This window comes from Pelodiscus sinensis, chromosome 30 (genome assembly GCF_052426305.1).
Source record: "Pelodiscus sinensis isolate ZL-2025 chromosome 30, ASM5242630v1, whole genome shotgun sequence".
In the NCBI taxonomy this organism is placed as follows: Eukaryota; Metazoa; Chordata; order Testudines; family Trionychidae; genus Pelodiscus; species Pelodiscus sinensis.
In genome coordinates, this window is record NC_143081.1 from 15,242,892 (window position 1) to 15,263,340 (window position 20,449).

Below are 20,449 nucleotides of genomic sequence, written 5' to 3' on the forward strand. Positions count from 1 at the left end.
CTAGCAATAGACCAGCATTGCTCCACCACCTTCGGAGGGCTGCCCAGTAAGCGAGAGCACAAAGGACTGCACTCCGTTTCGGATCCCCTTGCTCACACGGACTTTCTGTTTTACATGACAAGGCCTTTCAGTGGCGCTGCCAGCCGCAGTGCACAGAACATTGTGAACTCTTCAGGTACAGCGGTAGGAGGGTCACCCCCTAGGAGAGCAGGAGGAAACGAAGAGGGGACACACAGCCAGGAGGTGGACAAGGGTGAGGATTCACCTGCCTCCTCTCCAGAGTGAAGGAGAGCCTGTACTGGAGAAAAGGAGGAACAGGAAAGAGTCGCTGAAGGTCTCACCCCATCAAAGCCGGGGGAAGTACAGCGGGAATGAGTGTGCTCCACAACAGGACGTGAAGGTGATGGAGAGTCACCTCTAACCCCTGGCCTTGGCTGGCTACCCTGACACCAGCACTTGGAGGCTGCAGCCGCATGTCCACCTCCTACGGCAGCGCTAGGCCTCCATGCTACCTCTCTGCCCCGGTAAAGCAACACCCGGGGGACCGCCAACACACGGGGCCTCTCAGCAACTCTGTGCCAAGAGCAGCCCAACCCACTCTCCACTGTCCCACACCCCGAAGGTCGCAGCCGTCTGCTCCCAACCCATCCCTCTCCCCTACGTAGGAGGCCACCTTGGGTTGTCTGGAAGGGTGACCTCTTTGCCATGTGTTACCACGGTGGATGAGGTTACCTGGCAACGTTGACTATAGGTTCTCTTTGGGAACCAATCCCATGGGGCTACCAAACATATAGAGGTGACTGTGACACGGCACCCGGGGAACCGAGATGGGAGGTGGGTAATCTGTGTATTAGGCAGGAATTCATATTGGGACATTAAACAGAAGATAACAAAGACGAAGAAGACAACGACACCACTCTCTCTCTTTAAGTGTCATTCTCTTCTCCCATAGCCAGTTTTCAAGCTGTGCATCACTGTTGGCTGCAGCCCGGCTATTCCTGATTTCTTCTGGAGTAAGTCGGAGCAGAATTGTTTCCTAATTAACTCCTCAAGATGTGGAAATCTCCATTGCATTTCTCGTGTTACCTCTGGTACTGTAAGTCGTTAGTAAGTGTGTAAATTTTCTAATCTTGGGGAAGTGGAGAAAAGAGAGAAGACCAGGGCTGTTTGGGAACTTAGAGGTGTTACAAAGACCCAAAATAGCTAACAACTTACAAACTGGCCAGGAACGGGCTGCGAATCCTGGTGATTGTGAAAACAGGGGCCATGCTCACGAGAAGGAGCTTTCACTATCGATGGACATTCTGGTGCTTGGGGTGCAGGCTGGGGCTTGTGGGTGCTAGCTCCATTGTCTGTTTCTTTATGTTGGTTTCTGTGCGGATCGTGCTACGCTGGGACATGTGTGCAGATAATTGTGTGTGGTGCACAAGGGTTGTGTGTTCTGCTTGGAGACTGGAAAGGGCTGGGAAGGATTCTGAGGGCTGACAGAGGAGCAGCACGAGAGGTAGTTATGATTTGGGTGGGGGTTGTCTTACACTGACTGATATAAGTTGATTTGGGGGGGCTGTACTATTGGTATTTGTGTGTGAGAATTGTTTTATTGTGAGGTGGTTGTGTTGATTTGTCACCATTCTGGATGTTCCCTTTTTTCACGCCCGCAGCGAATGTCATTCCTCGGCTCATTGGGTTTGATGTCCTTCATTTTTTGCCCTTCACTCTGTGCCTCAGCCTTTCGGGTGTGGTCCTGATGTGCTGAGCTGTTCGTCTGTCCCCTTCCTCCGCTCTGCCTGAGGTCCCACCTTGCGCGGGATTCCTTCGGGGTTTGGAAGCTGCGGAATGACACATGGAGTCACCACCCTGGGATCGTATTCGAGTAAATTTCACCTAGCCACTCCTGGGCACCGTTTGGAACTTCGACCGAGCCTGCCCCGGTTTTCCCATGGAAAGTTTCTCTCTGTGGCTATTCGGCAAATACACCCCTTGAAATTTCTGTCAGCATGTCACAATCCTGACCTGCTGCACTCTGTATGAGGTCATAATTCTCAGCTGGGCTAATGATCTTCTTGACGGGTTAGTGTCTGTTAATTCCATTAGGTGAGCCCTAGTTCTTGTGTTATGGGAAAGAGGAAATAACACTTCCTTCACTTTCTTCACACTGGTCATGGTTTTATAGACTTCTACCATATCCCCCACTTCATCGTCTCTTTTCCAAGCTGAGAAGTCCAAGTCTTTCTAACCTCTCCTCACAAGGTAGCCGTCCTGCTCCCCTAATCATTTCTGTTGCTCTTTTCTGAACCTTTTCCAATGCCAAGAGATCTTTTTGGAGAAGGAGCTGTCACACCTGAACACAGTGTCCAAGATGTGGGCGTAACGTGGATGTGGAGAGAAGCAATATGATATTGTCTGTCTGATTCTCTATCTCTTTCTTAATGACTCACAACAGTCTATTTGCATGTTTGACAGCTGCCGCACATTGAGTGGCTGTTTCCAGAGAAGTGTCCATGGTGACTCGAAGATCTCTCTCTTGCGTGGTGATAGCTATCTCCGTCTCCATTATTGTCCAAGTAGAGTTGGGATTATGTTTTTCAACGTGTATAACTCTGCATTTTCCAACACTGAATTTCATCCGCCATTGTGTTGCCTCACAACCCGGTGTTGTTATAGCTCTTTCTATCCTCTGTATTCTGCTTTGAACTTCAGTACCTGGAATAATTTTCTATTGTCCACATATTTTTCTACTTTGCTGTTAATCCCTTTCTCCTGATCATGCATGAGTGTGCTGAAAAGCCCTCGTCCCAGTATTGAGTCCTGGGAGATACCGCTATTTACTTCTTTCTATTCCAAAACCCGGCCATTTATTCCTACCCTTTGTGTCCAGTTACCAATTGTCACTTCCTTCCGGATGCTCCATCCATGGGGCGCTGTGCATCCCACCGCTGCCACCAGCATCACTGAAGTCACCGGGTCCTGCACCCCCCTCCGCAGTGAGAGGAGACTCAGCCAGCTGGTAGAAGAGGAGGATTATTATTTAACTGGGACACAACGCAGAGCAGACTTTTCAGTCCAGAAACTCAGAAGCCGTGAGTACAATCCATCTTGGGAAAGGAGGGCCCAAAGCCAGTACCTTGTGTCACTCTTTGCACCCAACGCCCTCACCCTCCCCAGATGAACTCCCGTGCCCTGCATCCATGTGTACTCGGTAGGGCTCCCTCAGCGTCACTCCCGAATGTCCCATCACCATATCGTTACTGGTGCAGTGTCCCAGGAACGTGTGGCACACACGGGGGGTTCGTGTAGGACAGAACTCACATGCACCATTAGCACCGGTCCCAGCCCCGTGTCCGAGCCGTCGGTGAGCACCATGAAGGGTTTGTCAAAGTCTGGCTTCACCAGCACCAGAGCTCTGGTCAGGGCTTCCTTCAGTGCACAGAGAGCCCCTGGCCCGGCTCGGTCCAGCCCACCTCGCCAGGTTCCCCTTTTTCACACAGCTCTGTGATGGGGGCGGTGATGCAGCTAATGTGGGACCCAAGCTTCCAGCAAGGCCCCACCATCCCAATACAAGACTGGACCTGCTTCTTAGTCTGGGGAACCGCCCAGTCTGTCATCCCCTCCGCCTTGGCTGGCTCGGGTTTTAAGCAGCCGCTCCCCACCTTATGGCCCATGTAAGACCCCTCCGCCATCCCCACCTTGCACTTCTCAGCCTTTATAGCCAGGCCAGCTCCCTGCAGCCGGCCCAGCACTTGCTAGTCCTGGGACACTTGGTCCTGCTAGGTCCACCAAAAGACAGGAATATATTCAATGTACGCGAGGGCGAAACTCTCCATCCACCCCTCAGCGCTGGTCCACCAGGAGCTAGAATTTGCTTGAAGTCAAAAGGCAGGATCAGGAACTCATAGAGTCCCACAGGGGTGATGAACGCCGATTTCGGCCTGGCATGAGAGCCCAGTGGCAGCTCTCAATAGCCCTTAGTGGGGTATCTCTGCCTCTCAGCTCCGACATGGCCTCCTCATGCTGCCGCTGTCTCTCCCGGCCCTCGCGTTCACTCTCATATTCCTGCCACTCCATCTCATGGTCCTGCATCCTTAGTTCTCATTTGATTTCCAGCCACCGCAGCTTCACCGAGGGGAAACCCAGCTTTTATGAACCTCTGCTGGCCAAGTGCAGCCTGAGGCAACCCACAGAGAGAAGTTGAACCAGCAATGCTGACTGTTTGAAATGGAAGCTGGATTCTACAGGGAAGAATTTGTTTTTCTTTCCCATAGATGAAATCCACGGCAAAAAAAGTCCAGGGGAATCAAACGACCTTCACGGAGTTCATCCTCCTGGGGTTTGGGGATCTCCTTCAGCTGCAGCCCTTTCTCTTCTTCTTCTTCCTCATGATCTACATGGCGACCCTGGCTGGGAACCTCCTCCTCATCGTGCTGGTTGTGGCTGACCAGCACCTCCACACCCCCATGTATTTCTTTCTCGGGAATCTCTCCTGCCTGGAGACCTGCTACAGCTCCACCCTCCTGCCCCGGCTGCTGGCCAGTCTCCTGACCGGGGAGAAAACCATCTCAATGACTGGGTGCATCACTCAGTTGTATTTCTTTAGCTCTCTGGGAAGCCTAGAATGCTGTCTCCTCTCCGTGATGTCCTATGACCGGTACCTCGCCATTTGCAAACCGCTGCACTACACGGCGCTAATGAACGGCCGGTTGTGCCTCCAGATGGTGGTCGGGTCATGGCTCGGTGCCTTTGTGTCTGTGGCCTTCTTAATATCTCTGTCACAATTAACATTCTGTGTGCCAAATGAAATTGACCATTTCTTTTGTGATTTCAGTCCAGTTCTCACACTATCCTGCAGTGACACCCACTGGTTGAAGGTTGCGGCCATCGTACATTCCTCCGTGTTCACATTCCCTCCTTTCCTCTTGACCCTAGCGTCCTACGTGTGTATCATAGCCACCATCCTGCGCATCCCGTCCACCAGTGGGAGGCACAAGGCCTTTTCCACCTGCTCCTCCCACCTCATCGTGGTAACCCTTTTCTACGGGTCCCTAGTCATTGTCTATCTCCTCCCGGACTCTGATGTGCTGAGAGATTTACACAAAGTGTGCTCCGTTTTCTATGGGGTCCTGACCCCCCTGATCAACCCGCTGATCTACAGCCTCAGAAATAAGGAGGTAAAGGAAGCCTTGAGAAAAGCTCTCCTTCGATTTTTCGTCTTTTAAATAAACGCAGGGATTGTAAGCAACACGCAGAACCTACAGTTGGCGTCAGGACGTTGTAATTCTGCGAATCATCTATCTATACAGTTTAGAAATATGTATCAGTCTCTGTCTGTCCATGTGTGGGTCCGTTGTCTTTTCCAGAACTCGTGAATGGTAGAACTAGAACCATCACATTTGGTATGAAGTTTCTTCTTCCCCTCAATTAAATCAGTGTCAGGGTTTGGTTGTGCCAGGATAACAGGTTATGCCTGGAAAGGGATTGGTCTCCGTCTCACAGAAAGGGAGGGGTCTGATTGAAGGGGTGTTATACTGCAGAATTCCTGCAGGGGACAGCGAGAGCTGGGGACAACTATATCCTGGGTTGCCTGCACTCTGTATATCTCAGAGCAGATATCCAGCAAGAAGACAGGATGTCACATGCATCAGCTGCATTGCTCAGATCGTTACCTGAAGTCATTTTTTAAAGAATAAATGAACAATGTCCATGCTATTTCCGTGCCTTTATTTTTTTTAAAAAAAAGGAAAGAAAACACGAAGGAAAATGGAGGCTGGAGCAAGGGGGTTGAAGGGTAACGAGAGGCAGGGGGTGGGTGGCTTAGCATAGAGGGTTAGGAGGTGTAGGGGGTTCAAGGTAGTGAATGGGGTTTAAGGGCAGGGGGAAGGACGTGTGTGGGGCTCATAGGGAAGGAGTTGGGAGGTGCATTCCTCATGCCAGGGGGCTGAGAGGTGGGGGGGCCACTTGTGATGGTGAGGGTGGGGCTGCCCTGGTGATGGCTTCTCCCACTGGGGTCTAGGGCTGTGCTCCCCAGCCCGTATCTCACCCCAGAGAGGACTGTACGCTTGTCCAGTTGAGGTTGGGGCTCAAAAGGCTGGCCCCAGCCTGCAACTGCTGCCCCATGGCCTGCAGCTTGTCAGGGGGGTGGGGCTCTACAGGTGATCTGGGGAGACATGTTGCTTCTGGAGCTTGCCCCCAGCCTCCAGTGCCCCCCCCCCCCCGTGACCTGCAGGCTGTGGAGGTGAGGCCAACCTGCAAGAAGTCAGAGGGGAAGGATCCAGGTGCTGCTCTCAGCCTTCTGAACTCTCCCCCCATCCCATCTGTCCTGCAGGTTGTTGGGAGGGAGGAGGCTTTGGGGCTGACCGTCAATGGTCCCTGCATGGCCTGAAGGCTGTCTGGGGTGTTGAGATGTTCGGGGCTGCCTCATCCTTTAGTGGCCATGGCCTACAGGCTCTATGGCAAGGGTCCAGGATCCAGGGGCTGCCCCATCTCCAGCTGCCCCCCACAACTTCTGGCTCCAGGGAGGAGTCCATCTGGGGAGGGGCCAGGCTCTGGGGTTGCCCCCTTCCCGCTGCCCCCAGCAGCCTGCAAGTTCTCTCCAATCACAGAACCATAGATGATCAGGACCAGAAGAGACCTTGTGAGTCACTGAATCCATCCCAATGCCCAAAGCGGGACCAACCCCAACTCAATCATCCCAGGCATGGATTTGTCAATCCGAGACTTCAACACCTCTAGGGATGGAGATTCCACCTCCTCCCTAGGGAACCAATTCCAGTGCTTCCCCACCCGCCTAGGGAAAGAGTTTTTCCTAACGTCCAACCTAGACCTGCCCCACTGCAACTTGAGCCCATTGCTCCTTGTTCTGCCACCTGCCACCACTGGGAACAGCCTCTCTCCAGCCTCTCTGGAACCCCCCTTCAGAGAGCTGAAGGCTGCTCTCAGACTAAAAAATCCCAAATCCCTCAGCCTCTCATCACAGGTCAAATGCTCCAGCCATTGAATCATTTGCATCACCCTCCACTGGCCCCTCTCCAATGAATCCACATCCTTTCTATAGTGGGGGACCCAGAACTGGACACAACACTCCAGATGTGGCCTCACCAGAGCCAAATAAAGGGGAATAATCACTTCTCTGGATCTGCTGGCAATGCTCCTCCTAATGCAGTCTAATAGAGCAATCCACCACTCCCATACAGGTCCAGATGTTCTACCTTTAGGTTCATGGAGAGGCCTGATTTGTTCTGACATGTTACTCTGAAGTTAATTCCATAGTGACATTGAGGGAGCATACGGTGTTTAAAGAGGGAGGGAGAAGGCCTATCCATGCTCACGTGTCTAGCGTGCTAATTGTTGTAACGATTGCAGATGACACCAACTGGAAAGGGTGTTCTGCCTCCGGAAGGCAAGATGAGGAACCCACGAGTGAATGAGTCTCCAGCCCATTTCAATCTGGGTCCATTTCCGTTAGCTTCTTCCAGACAGGATGCAACACACATGCTCTCTGTATGCGCTGCCCTGAGAGCAACTCCATCTCTTTTGCCCCACCGGGATACGTGTAGGGAAACCTCAGACACACTTAGGCCCCAGAAAATATTTCAGAAATCCCCACTTGGCCACTGGCATCTTCTCATAGGGATTTGATGCGAGCTGGGAGGTGGATTGGTCTGCTCTGGCACTGTGAGGAGGCAGCCAGATTTGGGTGCCACAGATTGAGAAGGGGACTGCTTTGGCAGTAGGGTGTGGGAAGGATCAAGGAGTAGCAGAAATGTTTTCCTAAGGACTTGTCCTGCAGCAGATTGTGACTGGAAGGAGACAAGGGGGAGCAGAGAGAAGAAACTGCAAAGGAGGGATGTGGATCAGAGTGACCTGGACACATTGGAGGATTGGACCAAAGGAAATCTGAGGAGGATAAACAGAATCCAGCCCTAGGGACAGAAGAATCCCAAGCATTGGTACAGGCTGGGGACCGACTGGCTAAACTGTGGTTCATAGAAAAGGCCCTGGGGATTGCAGTGGATGAGAAGCTGGAGATGAATCAACAGGGCGCCCTTGTAGCCAAGAAGGCTAATGGCACATTGGGGTGGAGTAGAAGGAGCATCGCCAGCAGATCCACAGAAGTGATTAATCCCCTTGAGTTGTCGACTTGGCTATGTTATCAAGATGGCTGAGGTTGCCTGGCAACGTTGACTGTAGGTTCTCTTTGGGAACCATCCCCATGTGGTCACCAAAGCATATAGAGGAGATTGCAACACGGCGCCCGGAGAATGAAGCCAGGAGGGTGATAATCTGTGTGCGTGCAGGTGCACTGGGCAGGAATTTACATTGGGACATTGCACAGAAGAAGAAGAAGAAAGTGAAGACAAAGGAGGAGACGAAGAAGGAGACGAAAAAGACGACACCTCCTGCCTTTTGTTGCTATTCTCCTCTCTCTTGTCCCGGCTTTCAAGCCGTGCATCTCTGTTGGCTTCAGTGCAGCTATTCCCGATTCACACGGTGGTAAGTCAGAGCACAACTGTTTCCTAATTAACGCCTTAAAATGCATCTGTGTTTGATTTTTTTATGTTAACTCAATGCAATTTTCAATGTTATATTTTTTGCATTGTGGTGACTTTCCCAACAATTTTCAATGTGCCTATTTAGTTAAATTATTTGTATCGCGGAGATATTCCCTACAAAATGAAACTAGTGGGACAATTGAAAGAAAGTAAGTAAGTCGGTCGGTTGGTCGGTCAGTCTGGATGGGAGGGCAAGACAGGGAGGAAAGGGAGCAGGAGAGGGGAAAAGCGACGCACATTCCAGGTTCCATCCATGAATGATTCATGGAGTGAATTGCTCAAAACTGGGGAGAGTTCCTTCCTCTTCTGCGAGTTAGCTGCCTTATCCACTGACTCACTCCAGTCCCTGCAGGAAATTCTGAGCCCTTCTCTGGGAGTTGAAATCCCGTGGTGTCTCACAAGGGTCGCTTGTGCAAATGGGTGTGTGTACCTCTGTGTGAGTGTGTCACTTGGTTGTAGAGCGAATTCCTACATGCTGGGTGCTAGCTTCATTTCTCGGTTTAAGGGGTTCGGATTATGGGCACGGGATGAGCCACGTTGTAACAGTTCTTAGATGAAAAACTTCCTTCCATACGTCCTTGGGTTGCTAAATCAAGTTGTCAAATGCAACCTCGAGCTCTGCTTTGTGGCATTATCAGGAGAGTCCCAAGGAAGTGAGGTTCAAATAACAAGCCGACACAGCTGGGCTTTGAGCAGCAAATCGCTCCTGCTCAGCAGCAGGGTGATTAATAACGTTAGGAGGTGACTTTTCAGGTGGCTTTGGAGATCAGGAGATCCTGTAGTAGGTTGGTTCGGTTTAAGAGTATTAGAAGGGCCACTTGGTTAGAGCAAGGGTCCATCTAGCCCAGAGCATGAGACTGTCTTCCGGGACCTGATCTATCCAAGGGGAAATTTTAGTTGGGGAAAAAAAGGCCCTGGGGATTGCAGTGGGTTAGAAGCTGGAGACAGGGCATCCTTGGAGCCAAGAAGGCTAACGGCATATTGGGCTGCATCAGGAGCAGCATTGCCGGCAGAAGTAGGGAAGTGATTATTCCCCAGAGGCCACATCTGGAGTATTGTGGCCGGTTCTGGGCCCCCCATTACAGTAAGGTTGTGGACGCATTGAAGAGGGTCAAGCAGAGGGCAACCAAAATGATTTGGCGGCTGGAGCACGTGATCTACAAGGAGAGGCTGAGGGATTGGGGCTTGTTCAGTCTGCAGAAGCGAAGAGTGAGGGGGGATTTAAGAGCAGCCTGCAACTACCTGAAGGGGGGTTCCCAAGAGGCTGGAGAGAGGCTGTTCTCAGTGGGGGAAGAGGAGCAATGGGCTCAAGTTGCAGTGGAGAATGTCTAGGTTGAAGGGTGGGGAAGCGCTGGGCTGGGTTCCCTAGGGAAGTAGTGGAGTCTCCATCCCTAGAGGTGTTTAAGTCCCGGCTTGACCAAGCCCTGGCCGGGTTGATTGAGTTGGGATTGGTCCTGCCTAGGGCAGGGGACTGGACTCGGTGACCTTCTGAGGTCTCTTCTAGCTTGATGGTTCTAGGATTCTATGATGACTCTTGAGGTCTCTGCCCACCCTGGATTCTATGATAATGACATGAACAGAGCAATGATCCAACCTGGAAGCCTGTAACTTCCAGTTTTAACAGGATCACTTCCTGCTTCTAATCACGTCTTTGACTTGGTTGCTGAGCCACGGCTTACGTTCGTTATCTTGTTACGGGGCTTTTCGATTTTTTAAAAATTTTTAAATTTTGCATTTAATTTGACCCATTATTCCGGTGTGTGTGCGTGCGTGCGCGCGCGCGCGCGCGTGTGTGTGTGTGTGTGTGTGTGTGTGTTAAATCCATGCAGCTTGCAGGCTCTCTGGGGACTGTTCCTTTTAGTGTTTGACCCACCAGTATCCTCTGTTTTATGCAGCCCCTCTTTCTAAACCTAAAAGCCACTGTGGTGGCCTCTCTAGTGCCCCACTCAGGTGTAACATTTCATTAATTAATGGGTAGCAGGTTTTAAACTAATAAAAGAAAGTTCTTCTTCACACAGCGTGTAGTCAACCTGCGGAACTCCTTGCCAGAGGAGGCTGTGAAGGCTAGGACTATAACAGAGTTTAAAGAAAAGCTAGATAATTTCATGGAGGTTAGGTCCATAAAAGGCTATTAGCCAGGGGATAAAATGGTGTCCTTGGCCTCTGTTTGTCAGAGGCTGGAGAGGGATGGCAGGAGACAAATCGCTTGATCATTGTCTTCGGTCAACCCTCTCTGGGGCACCTGGTGCTGGCCACTGTCGGCAGACAGGATACTGGGCTAGATGGACCTTTGGTCTGACCCAGTACGGCCGTTCTTATGTTCTTATGTTTATGTTCTTATTATGGGGTCGCTGTTCTCGAGTGCATGAGTCACGTTCACAGCTCCTGCCCTCCACTTAGGACTAAGCCCAGGCCTGCCTCTCCTCGTGTGGGTTCCAGGACTGGACGCTCCAAGCTGTCCTGGTGCCAAGAAACTTTCTCTCCGCACCCCGCCCAAGGGGACGTGTGGATATAAGGAGAATGGGAATCCTCCACGTTCGTGGCATTTTCTATGGCCACCTCTAGACTGGAGCGCCTTTCCGGGATTCCCCAACAACGTCCTTCTTAAGGAGATGGGTCTAGGCAATTTCCCTGCTCTTTCCAATGGGTTGTGGACTCCCCAGCGAGTGATTCTAGTGCCCCATGGTTCCCAGGAACAACCCCTTCCATGCTTCAGCCTCCTTGAGCCTCACAGCCCTCTATTTCCTTGAGATGACACTCTCTTGGGTTAAGCTACAGATTTAGTTGGATTGGTCCTGTCTTGGGCAGGGGGCTGGACTTGATGACCTCGTGAGGTCTCTTCCAGCTCTAGGATTCTATGATGCTATAAGATACAGGCTCCTCCACCCCCTGGAACCCTTACTGGCCTTCAACGTGCCTGGCTCTAGCTAGTCCCTCTTCCTTCAGCTGCATCTCAAACACTTACTGCCACATGCTCTGTCCACAGGGTGCAGCACATCCCACCGCTGACACCAGGGTCATAGAATCATAGAATCCTAGGTCTGGAAGAGACCTCATGAGGTCATCAAGTCCAGCCCCATGCCCAAAGCAGGACCAACCCCAACTCAATCAATGCAGCCAGGGCTTGGTAAAACCGAGACTTAAAAACCTCTAAGGATGGAGATTCCACCTGCTCCCTAGGTAACCCATCCCAGTGCTTCACCACCCATCTCGGGAAATAGATTTTCCTAATATCAAACCTAGACCTTCCCCACTGCAACTTGAGACCATTGCTCCTTGTTCTGCCATCTGCCACCACTGCAAACAGCCTCTGTCCAGCCTCTTTGAAACCCCCCTGCAGGAAGTTGCAGGCAGCTCTTAAATCCCCCCTCCCTCTTCGCTTCTGCAGACTGAACAAAGTCAAATCACTCAGCCTCTCCTCATAGGTCATGTGCTCCAGCCCCCTCATCAGTTTGATCACCCTTCATTAGACATTCTCCAATGTGTCTACATTGTTTCTATAGTGGGGGGCCCAGAACTGGACACAACACTCCAGATGTGGCCTCACCAGTGCCGAATAAAGGGGAATGATCACTTCCCCAGATCTGCTGGCAATGCTCCTCCTAATGCAGCCTAATACGTCATTAGCCTTCTTGGCTACAAGGGCGCCCTGTTGACTCATCTCCAGCTTCTCATCCACTGTAACCCCCAGGGCCTTTTCTGCAGAACTGCTACTTAGCCAGTCGGTCCCCAGCCTATAACAGTGTTTGGGATTCTTCCCTCCCAAGTGCAGGATTCTGCACTTGCCCTCATTAAACCTCCTCAGATTTCTTTTGACCCAATCCTCTAGTCTGTCCTGGTAACTCTGGACCCTCTCCCTGCCCTCCGACCTATCTACCTCTCCCCCTAGCTTAGTGTCATCTGCAACCTTGCTGAGGGAGCTATCCATCCCCTCAGCCAGGTCATTAATAAAAATGTTGAACAAAACTGGTCCTAGAACAGATTCTTGGGGCACTCCACTAGAAACCGACCGCCAACCTGACATCGAGCCATTGATCACTACCCATTGGTCCTGACAGTCTAGCAGCTTCCCATACATCTTATAGTACATATATCCAATCCATACTTCTTTAAGAGTATGTCTACACTAGCCCCTAGTTCGAACTAAGGAGGCTAATGTAGGCATTCGAAGTTGCAAATGATGCCCAGGATTTAAATATCCCAGGCTTTATTTGCATCTTCCCGTCTGGGTGACATTTTAAAATCCCCTTAGTCTGAACTAACTGCCCGCGGCTACACGCGGCAGTCAAACGTTAACTCGAACTAAGTCTTTAGTTCGAGTTAACTGTTCCACCTCGTGGAATTAGGTGTAACAGTTAACTCAAACTAAGGACTTAGCTGAAGTTAACGTTTGACTGCCACATGTAGCTGCGGGCAGTTAGTTTCGAGTAAGGAGATTTAAAAATGGCGCCCGGACAGGAAGATGAAAATAAAGCCTGGGATATTTAAATCCTGGGCTTCATTTGCAACTTTGAATGCCTACTTTAGCCTCCCTAGGTTGAATTAGGGGGTTAGTGTAGACATACCCTAACTTGCTGGCAAGAATATTGTGATAGACCGTATCAAAATCTTTGCTAAAGTCAAGGTCTATCACATCAGCTGGCTTTCCCATATCCACAGAGCCAGTGACCTCATCATAGAAGCTAATCAGATTGGTCAGGCATGACTTGCCCTTAGTGAATCTATGTTGGCTATTCCTGATCACTTTCCCCTTTTCCAAGTGCTTCAAAATGAATTCCTTGAGGGTCTGCTCCCTGATTTTTCCAGGGATTGAGGTGAGGCTGAATGCTCTGTAGTTCCCTAGACTGACGGTCTTCCTTTTTTTAAAGATGGGCACTACATTTGCCTTTTTGCAATCATCCACAATCTCTCCTGATCTCCACGAGTTTTCAAAGATAACGGCCAAAGGCTATAACTGAGGTGATCACCGAGGTGTCACTGAGGTGTGCGGAGTCACCGACCTCTCCACCTCCATCCGCCGTCAGATGTATCTGTCAGCCAGCACAGAGAGTTTATTAGCCCAAAGGGGACACAGCGTAGAGCAGACTTGTCGACATGGCTGCCGATGCCTCAAAGAATTCTCATTGTTTGTGGTCACATTTGGATGCAGATGGACTCTAAAGGGCAGAATTCCTTTTTCTTACCCATAGATGAAACCCACGGCAAAGAAAGGCCAGCAGAACCAAACGTCCTTCACGGAGTTCATCCTCCTGGGCTTTGGGGATCTCCCTCAACTGCAGCCCTTTCTCTTCTTCCTCTTCCTCATGATCTACATGGCGACCCTGGCTGGGAACCTCCTCCTCATCATGCTAGTTGTGGCCGACCAGCGCCTCCACACTCCCATGTATTTCTTCCTGGGGAACCTCTCCTGCCTGGAGACCTGCTACAGCTCCACCATGCTGCCCCGGCTGCTGGCCAGTCTCCTGACCGGGGAGAAAACCATCTCAGTTACTGGGTGCATCACTCAGTTATATTTCTTTGGCTCTCTGGCGGGCGTAGAATGCTGGCTCCTCTCCGTGATGTCCTATGACCGGTACCTCGCCATTTGCAAACCGCTGCACTACATGGCGCTAATGAACGGCCGGTTGTGCCTCCAGATGGTGGTTGTGTCGTGGCTCGGTGCCCTTGTGTCTGTGGCCTTCTTAATATCTCTGATGTCAACATTAAGGTTCTGTGGTCCAAATGAAATTGACCATTTCTTTTGTGATTTCAGTCCAGTCCTCACGCTATCCTGCAATGACACCCACTGGTTGAAGGTTGCGGCCGTCGTACATTCCTCCGTGTTCACATTCCCTCCGTTTCTCTTGACACTGGCGTCCTACGTGTGTATCATCGCCACCATCCTGCGCATCCCGTCCACCAGTGGGAGGCAAAAGGCCTTTTCCACCTGCTCCTCCCACCTCATCGTGGTAACCCTTTTCTACGGGACCCTGATAGTTGTCTATCTCCTCTCGGACTCTGATGCACTGAGAGATTTACACAAAGTGTGCTCTGTTTTCTATGGGGTCCTGACCCCCCTAGTCAACCCGCTCATCTACAGCCTCAGAAACAAGGAGGTAAAGGAAGCCTTGAGAAAAGCTCTCCTTCGTTTTTTCATCTTTTAAATAAACGCAGGGATTGTAAGCAACACGCAGAACCTACAGTTGGCGTCAGGAAGTCCTGATTCTGCGAAACATCTACCTATACAGTTTAGAAATATGCATCCGTCTCTGTCTGTCCAAGTGTGGGTCCGTTGTCTTTTCCAGAACTTCTGAATGGTAAGAACTAAAGCCACCAGATTTGGTATGAAGTATCCTCGTCCCCTCAATTAAACTATTTCTAGGGATCGATTGTTCCTGGAAAACGGGAAGTGCCTGGAATGGGATTGTTTTCCATCACATGGAAAGGGAGGGGGCCGATTGGAGGGATGTTATTCTGCAGAATTCCCACAGGGGACAGTGTGGGCAAGGCCTTTTCATGTAGCCTAGATCAGTTGTTTCCAACCTTTATAACCACAAAGACCCTTTTTCAATTTAAATGCAATGTATGATCTACCTCCAACCCAAATACCCTCGCCCAGCTTCCTTCCTGCTGCTTCTTCGAGGCCTCCCCCTGCTCATTCGATCCCTCTTCCTCCCCCATCCTTACTCACTTTCATCAGGCTGGAATAGGGGGTTGGGATGCCGGTTCTGGTCTTAGGCCCAGGGGTTTAGAGTGTGGGAGAGGTTCTGAGTTTAGTCCAGGGTGAGGTATTAGAGTCCAGGAGGGGCTTCAGGGTGCAAACTCTGGGAAGGAGTTTGGGTGCAGGGAGACTCAGTTCTTGGGGAGGAGTTTGGATGAGGGGATGTTGAGGACTGGAACAGGACTTCAGGAAGCAGGCTGTGGCTGGACACCATGTAACTGAGATGGTGCTGTTAAAGTCCTGGCCTTCACAACATCCTCTGGCAAGGAGTTCCACAGATTGACTGTGCACTGTGTGAAGAAAAACTTCTTTGTGTTTGTTTTAAACCTGCCACCTATTAATTTCATTTGGGGACCTCTAGTTTTTATGTCATGGGGACAAGTCAATAACTGTATTCTCTGTCATATCCCCCTTCGTCTCCTCTTCGTCTCCACACTCTGACCCGGGAGGTGTGCGTGTTTGTGTGTGAGAGAGAAAGTTCTACCCAAAACGGACAAAAATCGACCTGCTTTGAATGTGTGTATGTTTCTATTTTTGGCCCAGCTGCTGTGCTTTTCAGAACCTGCCATCACAATTTTTACCAGACAGACACGATCATATGCCTTTAGCAGGAGTCAGGGAGTCAGAGACTCCCGGATCCTAATTGCAGTGAATTCCTCTGTAATTTTTGGCAAGTCTCTTAATGTCATGTGCCTCAGTTTCCCCACCCGTTCCTTGGACATTCTGATACTCGCTGACCTCCCAGCTGACCAAAGGGCTTTGACTTCTGAAAATGCAATGCATTGGTGTCAGTTTTTCATAGAATCATAGAATACTAGGACTAGAAGGGACCTCGAGAGGTCATCGAGTTCAGTCCCCTGCCCTCATGGCAGGACCAAATACTGTCTAGATCCACCCTGATAGACATTTATGTAACCTACTCTTAAATATCTCCACAGATGGAGATTCCACAACCTCCCTAGGCAATTTATTCCAGTGTTTGACCACCCTGACAGTTACTTTTGACCCCAAGTATCACAGCCACAAGACAAGGAGCAAGGCTGGGGTTTCACAGGACTTTAGGAGAGTTAGGTGCTCAAATCCCTTGAACACCTCATTCCATTAGGAGCCATTTGAAATTCCCACCCTTAGACCTGAGCAGGAAGAGCTGTGCAGAGATGCACGAGGAGTCATTGAGCTAGGAGCAGGCTGCGTTCTGAGCTATCCATGCTGTACCTGAGCGGATACTCCCATGGGTTGCAAACAGAGCCAGTTCAGACATAGGAAAGCTCTCTCCTGCAGTGCCCTTTCACTGCTGATCTTCAATTTACTGCCCACACGCACACCTATAAATGTCCCCGTTCTGTCAGCTTCTTCGAGGACCCATGAGGACAAGTCTATCAACACAGCCCAGCCTGAATGTTTCATCCCCTCCATCAACAGACGCTCGAGCTGCGGGAAAAGCAGCCAGTGACATTGATGGCCGTGTTCATTAGAGGTTCCAGGCAAAGGAAGATGGAGTGTGAAGAAACTTTGCAGCAGTTCCCTGAGTAATCCTCTCCTCCAAATCACTTACAACTCCTCCCAGCTTGGGATCATCTGCAAACTTCATAAGTGTCCTCTCTATGCCAATATCTAAATCACTGATGAAGATATTGAACAGAACCGGTCCCAAAACAGACCCCTGTAGAACCCCACGTAAGATGCCCTTCCAGCAGGATTGTGAACCATTAATAACTACTCTCTGAGTACAGTTATCCAGCCCGTTATGCAACCACCTTACAACAGCCCCTTCTAGGTTGTATTTCCCTAGTTTATTGACGATTGATACAGTCTCATGAGGGAGCGCATCAACTGCCTTACTAAAATGTAGGTATACCACATCTACCACTTCTCCCTTATCCACAAGACTTGTTGTTCTATCAGAGAACATTTATTGATAAGAATATCATGTGAGACAGTATCAAACGCCTTACTAAAGTCCAGATATACCATGTCCACCACTCGTCCCTTATCCACAAGACTAGTTATTCTATCAAAGAAAGCCATCAGATTGGTTTGACATGATTTGTTCTTTACAAATCCATGCTGGCTGTTCCCTATCACCTCATTATCTTTAAGATATTTGAAGATGGATCCCTTAATTATTTGCTCCATTATTTTCCTGGCACAGAATTTAAACTGACTGGTCTGTAGTTTCCTGGGTTGTTCTTATTTCCCTTTTTTATAGATGGGCACTAGATTTTCCCTTTTCCAGTCCTCTGAAATCTCTCCCATTTTTTCATGACTTTTCAAAAATAATAGCTAATGGCTCAGATACCTCTTCAATATTCTAGGATGCATTTCATCAGGCCCTGGTGACTTGAAGACATCTACGTTTTCTAAGTAAGTTTTAACTTGTTCTTTTCCTATTTTTTATTTTGCACCCACCCTATTTTCACTAGCCGTCGCTATGTTAGGATTACAGTCATCACCCACCTTCCTGGTGAAAACTGACACAAAGAAGTCGTTAAGCATGTCTGCCATTTCCTTGTTTTTTGTAATTGTTTCTCCCTCCTCACTGACCAGTGGGCCTACCCTCTCCTTGGTCTCCCTCTTGCTTCTAGTATATCTATAGAATGTCTTCTCGTTACCCTTTATGTCAGTAGTTAGTTTGAGCTTGTTCTGTGCAATTGCCCCTGCATGCCTGCATTGCTTGCTTAGATTCATCCTTTGTAATTTGACTAGTTTCCACTTTTTATATGATTCCTTTTTGAGTTTTAGATGATTCTAACATCTGCCGGTTAAGCCAGAGTGGTCTCTTGACAGATTTTCCTGTCTTTTCTACACAGTGGAATATTGTACCCTTAATAATGTCCCTTTGAAAAACTGCCAACTGTCTTCAGTTGTTTTTCCTCTCCGGGCAGGGTATAAGGTGCTTGTATCAGGAGGTGGAGCTGTAGGAATCAGGGTCTAAGCTTGGGAGATGTGAGCAGCTCAGGACAGGGGGATCAGGGTGGAGAAGTCAAGGCAGGGGGTAGGGGTCTCAGGGAAGGGTGTGGTGGTGCAGGAGTGAGGTCAGGGAGCAGTGACTCAGGGCAGGAAGTTAGGTGAGTTTGGAGGTTCAGGGGTGGGGTGATGGAGTCAGGGAAGAGTTTTGTATGTTGGGGGGGCTTGGTGCAGAGGGTGGAGGTTGGCAGTTGGGACAGGGGCGGGGTTGTATGGTTCAGGACAGGGGGCTGAGAATCAGAGATGTAACTGTGGGCTCAGCACATGGAGTCAGGCCGTGGGACTCGGCGGTCTAGGGGGAGCAGGGCAGGGGGCTGGTTGCTATAGTCAGATGAGGGGGTGTCGGGCTCAAGGCAGGGTTCTGTGTTGGGGGGTTAAAGGCAGTGGGTAGAGGTCTCAGGGCAGTGGTTTGAGTGTAGGGGTGCTTAGGGCAGGCTGTGGGGGGTAGGAGTGAGGGCAGGGAGCTCTTTGGGGTTCAGGGAAGGAGTTGGGGAGTCTGGGCAGGGGGTGGAGGCTGCCGGAGCCAGGGCGGAGGTTGGGGTGCTCAGGGCAGGGTGATTGTTCTGTGGGAGGCTCAGAGCAGGAAGTGGGGGTGCAGGATTCATGGCGGAGGGCAGAGGCCACAGGGAAGGGGGCTGGGAGTTGTGGGAGGATTAGGGGAGGGAGTGCCATTTAGGAGTCAGGTCAAGGGGTGGAAGATGCAGGAGTCAGGACAGGAGTTGGGAGGCTCATGGCAGGGGTGGCGGGCTCAGGGCAGGGGGTTGGGTGTGTGGGAGGCTGGGGGCAGGGAGTGGGGGTGTAGGAGTCACAGAATGGGATAGAAGTCTCAGGAGAGGAAGTTGGGTGTGGGTGGGAGTCACTTACTGCCCGATGCTCCATGCACCGGGTGCAATATATCCCACTGCTGCCACCAGTGTCACGGAGGTTTGGGGAGTCACTGGGCCCTTCACCCCCATCCACCGTTGGATGTGACTCTCAACCAGCACGTAGAAGGGAAAGTTTATTAGTCGACAAGGACACAGCATTGCCCAGATTTGTCAGCTCAGACACCAGAATCAGTCAGTACAATCCATTAGATGGTGAGGGGGGCTCAGATCTAAGGCCTCCGCTCCCCATCTCTGCATCCCCAGGCAGCAAGATTACCTTGCTCATTCAGAAGCCTGCCCCCGCCCTGGTGCACTGCACAGGGAAACTGAGGCACACAGGGGGTAATAACAGGACAGTAGAAATCACATGCAACGTAGCAAGTGAACAGAGCAAATACAATCCCACACAAAACAGACATAAGACTCTCTCACAGAGAGAAAGCCATTGCTTGCCATTTCAGCCAGACTGACCATTCCTTCGATGACCTTAAAACGTGCATATTGCTTCAAAGAGACTTTAACTCCAGACTTCAACGAGAAGCTTCAGAATTGTCATTCATGCTTAAATTTGACACTTTGGCTACGTCTAGACTGGCATGATTTTCCAGAAATGCTTTTAACGGAACAGTTTTCTGTTAAAAGCATTTTCGGAACAGAGCGTCTAGATTGGCAGGACGCTTTTCCGCAAAACCACTTTTTGCAGAAAAGTGTCCGTACCAATCTAGACGCGCTTTTCCGCAAAAAAGCCCCGATCGCCATTTTCACTATCGGGGCTTTTTTGCAGAAAACAAATCTGAGCTGTCTACACTGGCCCTTTTGCGCAAAAGTTTTGCACAAAAGGACTTTTGCCCGAACGGGAGCAGCATAGTATTTCCACAAGAACACTGGCAATCTTACATGAGGTCGTCAGTGCTTTTGCAGAAATTCAAGCGGCCAGTGTAGACAGCTGGTAAGTTTTTCCGGAAAAGTGGCTGATTTTCCAGAAAAACTGGCCAGTCTAGACACAGCCTTTATGTATGGGTTTAAACAAAGACTCTAATTATCTCACCCATTACAAAGATAGCTTCCCCAATTATCACCCCTATGTCATTACCACACAGAAACTAACCTTCCCCCCTCACCTCCACTCTGCTCTAAAATTTGATTTGTCAATTTCACATGCGTTCATTTTTTTGATGGTATCACTTTGGTATATATGGTTGCGCCAATTTTCTTCCACATATTGATCTGAGGAAGTGGGTCTGGCCCACGAAAGCTCATCACCTAATAAACCATCTTGTTAGTCTTTAAAGCGCTACATAATTCTGTCTTTTGTTTCTCATTCCTCCCCGGCTTTGATGGGGTGAGTCCTTCATCAACTCTTCCCTGTT

The 20,449-nt window shown here is 50.1% G+C and overlaps 2 protein-coding genes across 2 annotated transcripts; both read left to right on the forward strand.

Annotated features, from left to right (window-relative positions):
* The first annotated feature begins 3,868 nt into the window (after positions 1-3,868).
* Positions 3,869-5,665, forward strand: LOC102444643 (olfactory receptor 6N1-like). Its single transcript, XM_006112291.3, has one exon. It carries the CDS (start codon positions 4,263-4,265, stop codon positions 5,211-5,213), a length of 951 nt encoding a protein of 316 aa, XP_006112353.3. The 5' UTR covers positions 3,869-4,262; the 3' UTR covers positions 5,214-5,665.
* Positions 5,666-13,735: 8,070 nt separating this feature from the next.
* LOC102444874 (olfactory receptor 6N1-like) lies at positions 13,736-14,689 on the forward strand. Its single transcript, XM_006112292.3, has one exon. It carries the CDS (start codon positions 13,736-13,738, stop codon positions 14,687-14,689), a length of 954 nt encoding a protein of 317 aa, XP_006112354.3.
* Positions 14,690-20,449: the final 5,760 nt, after the last annotated feature.

What these genes read in the sequence shown, in the direction of transcription:
- LOC102444643 (XM_006112291.3), top strand. Translation starts at nt 4,263, where the DNA reads ATGAAATCCACGGCAAAAAAAGTCCAGGGGAATCAAACGACCTTCACG.
- LOC102444874 (XM_006112292.3), top strand. Translation starts at nt 13,736, where the DNA reads ATGAAACCCACGGCAAAGAAAGGCCAGCAGAACCAAACGTCCTTCACG.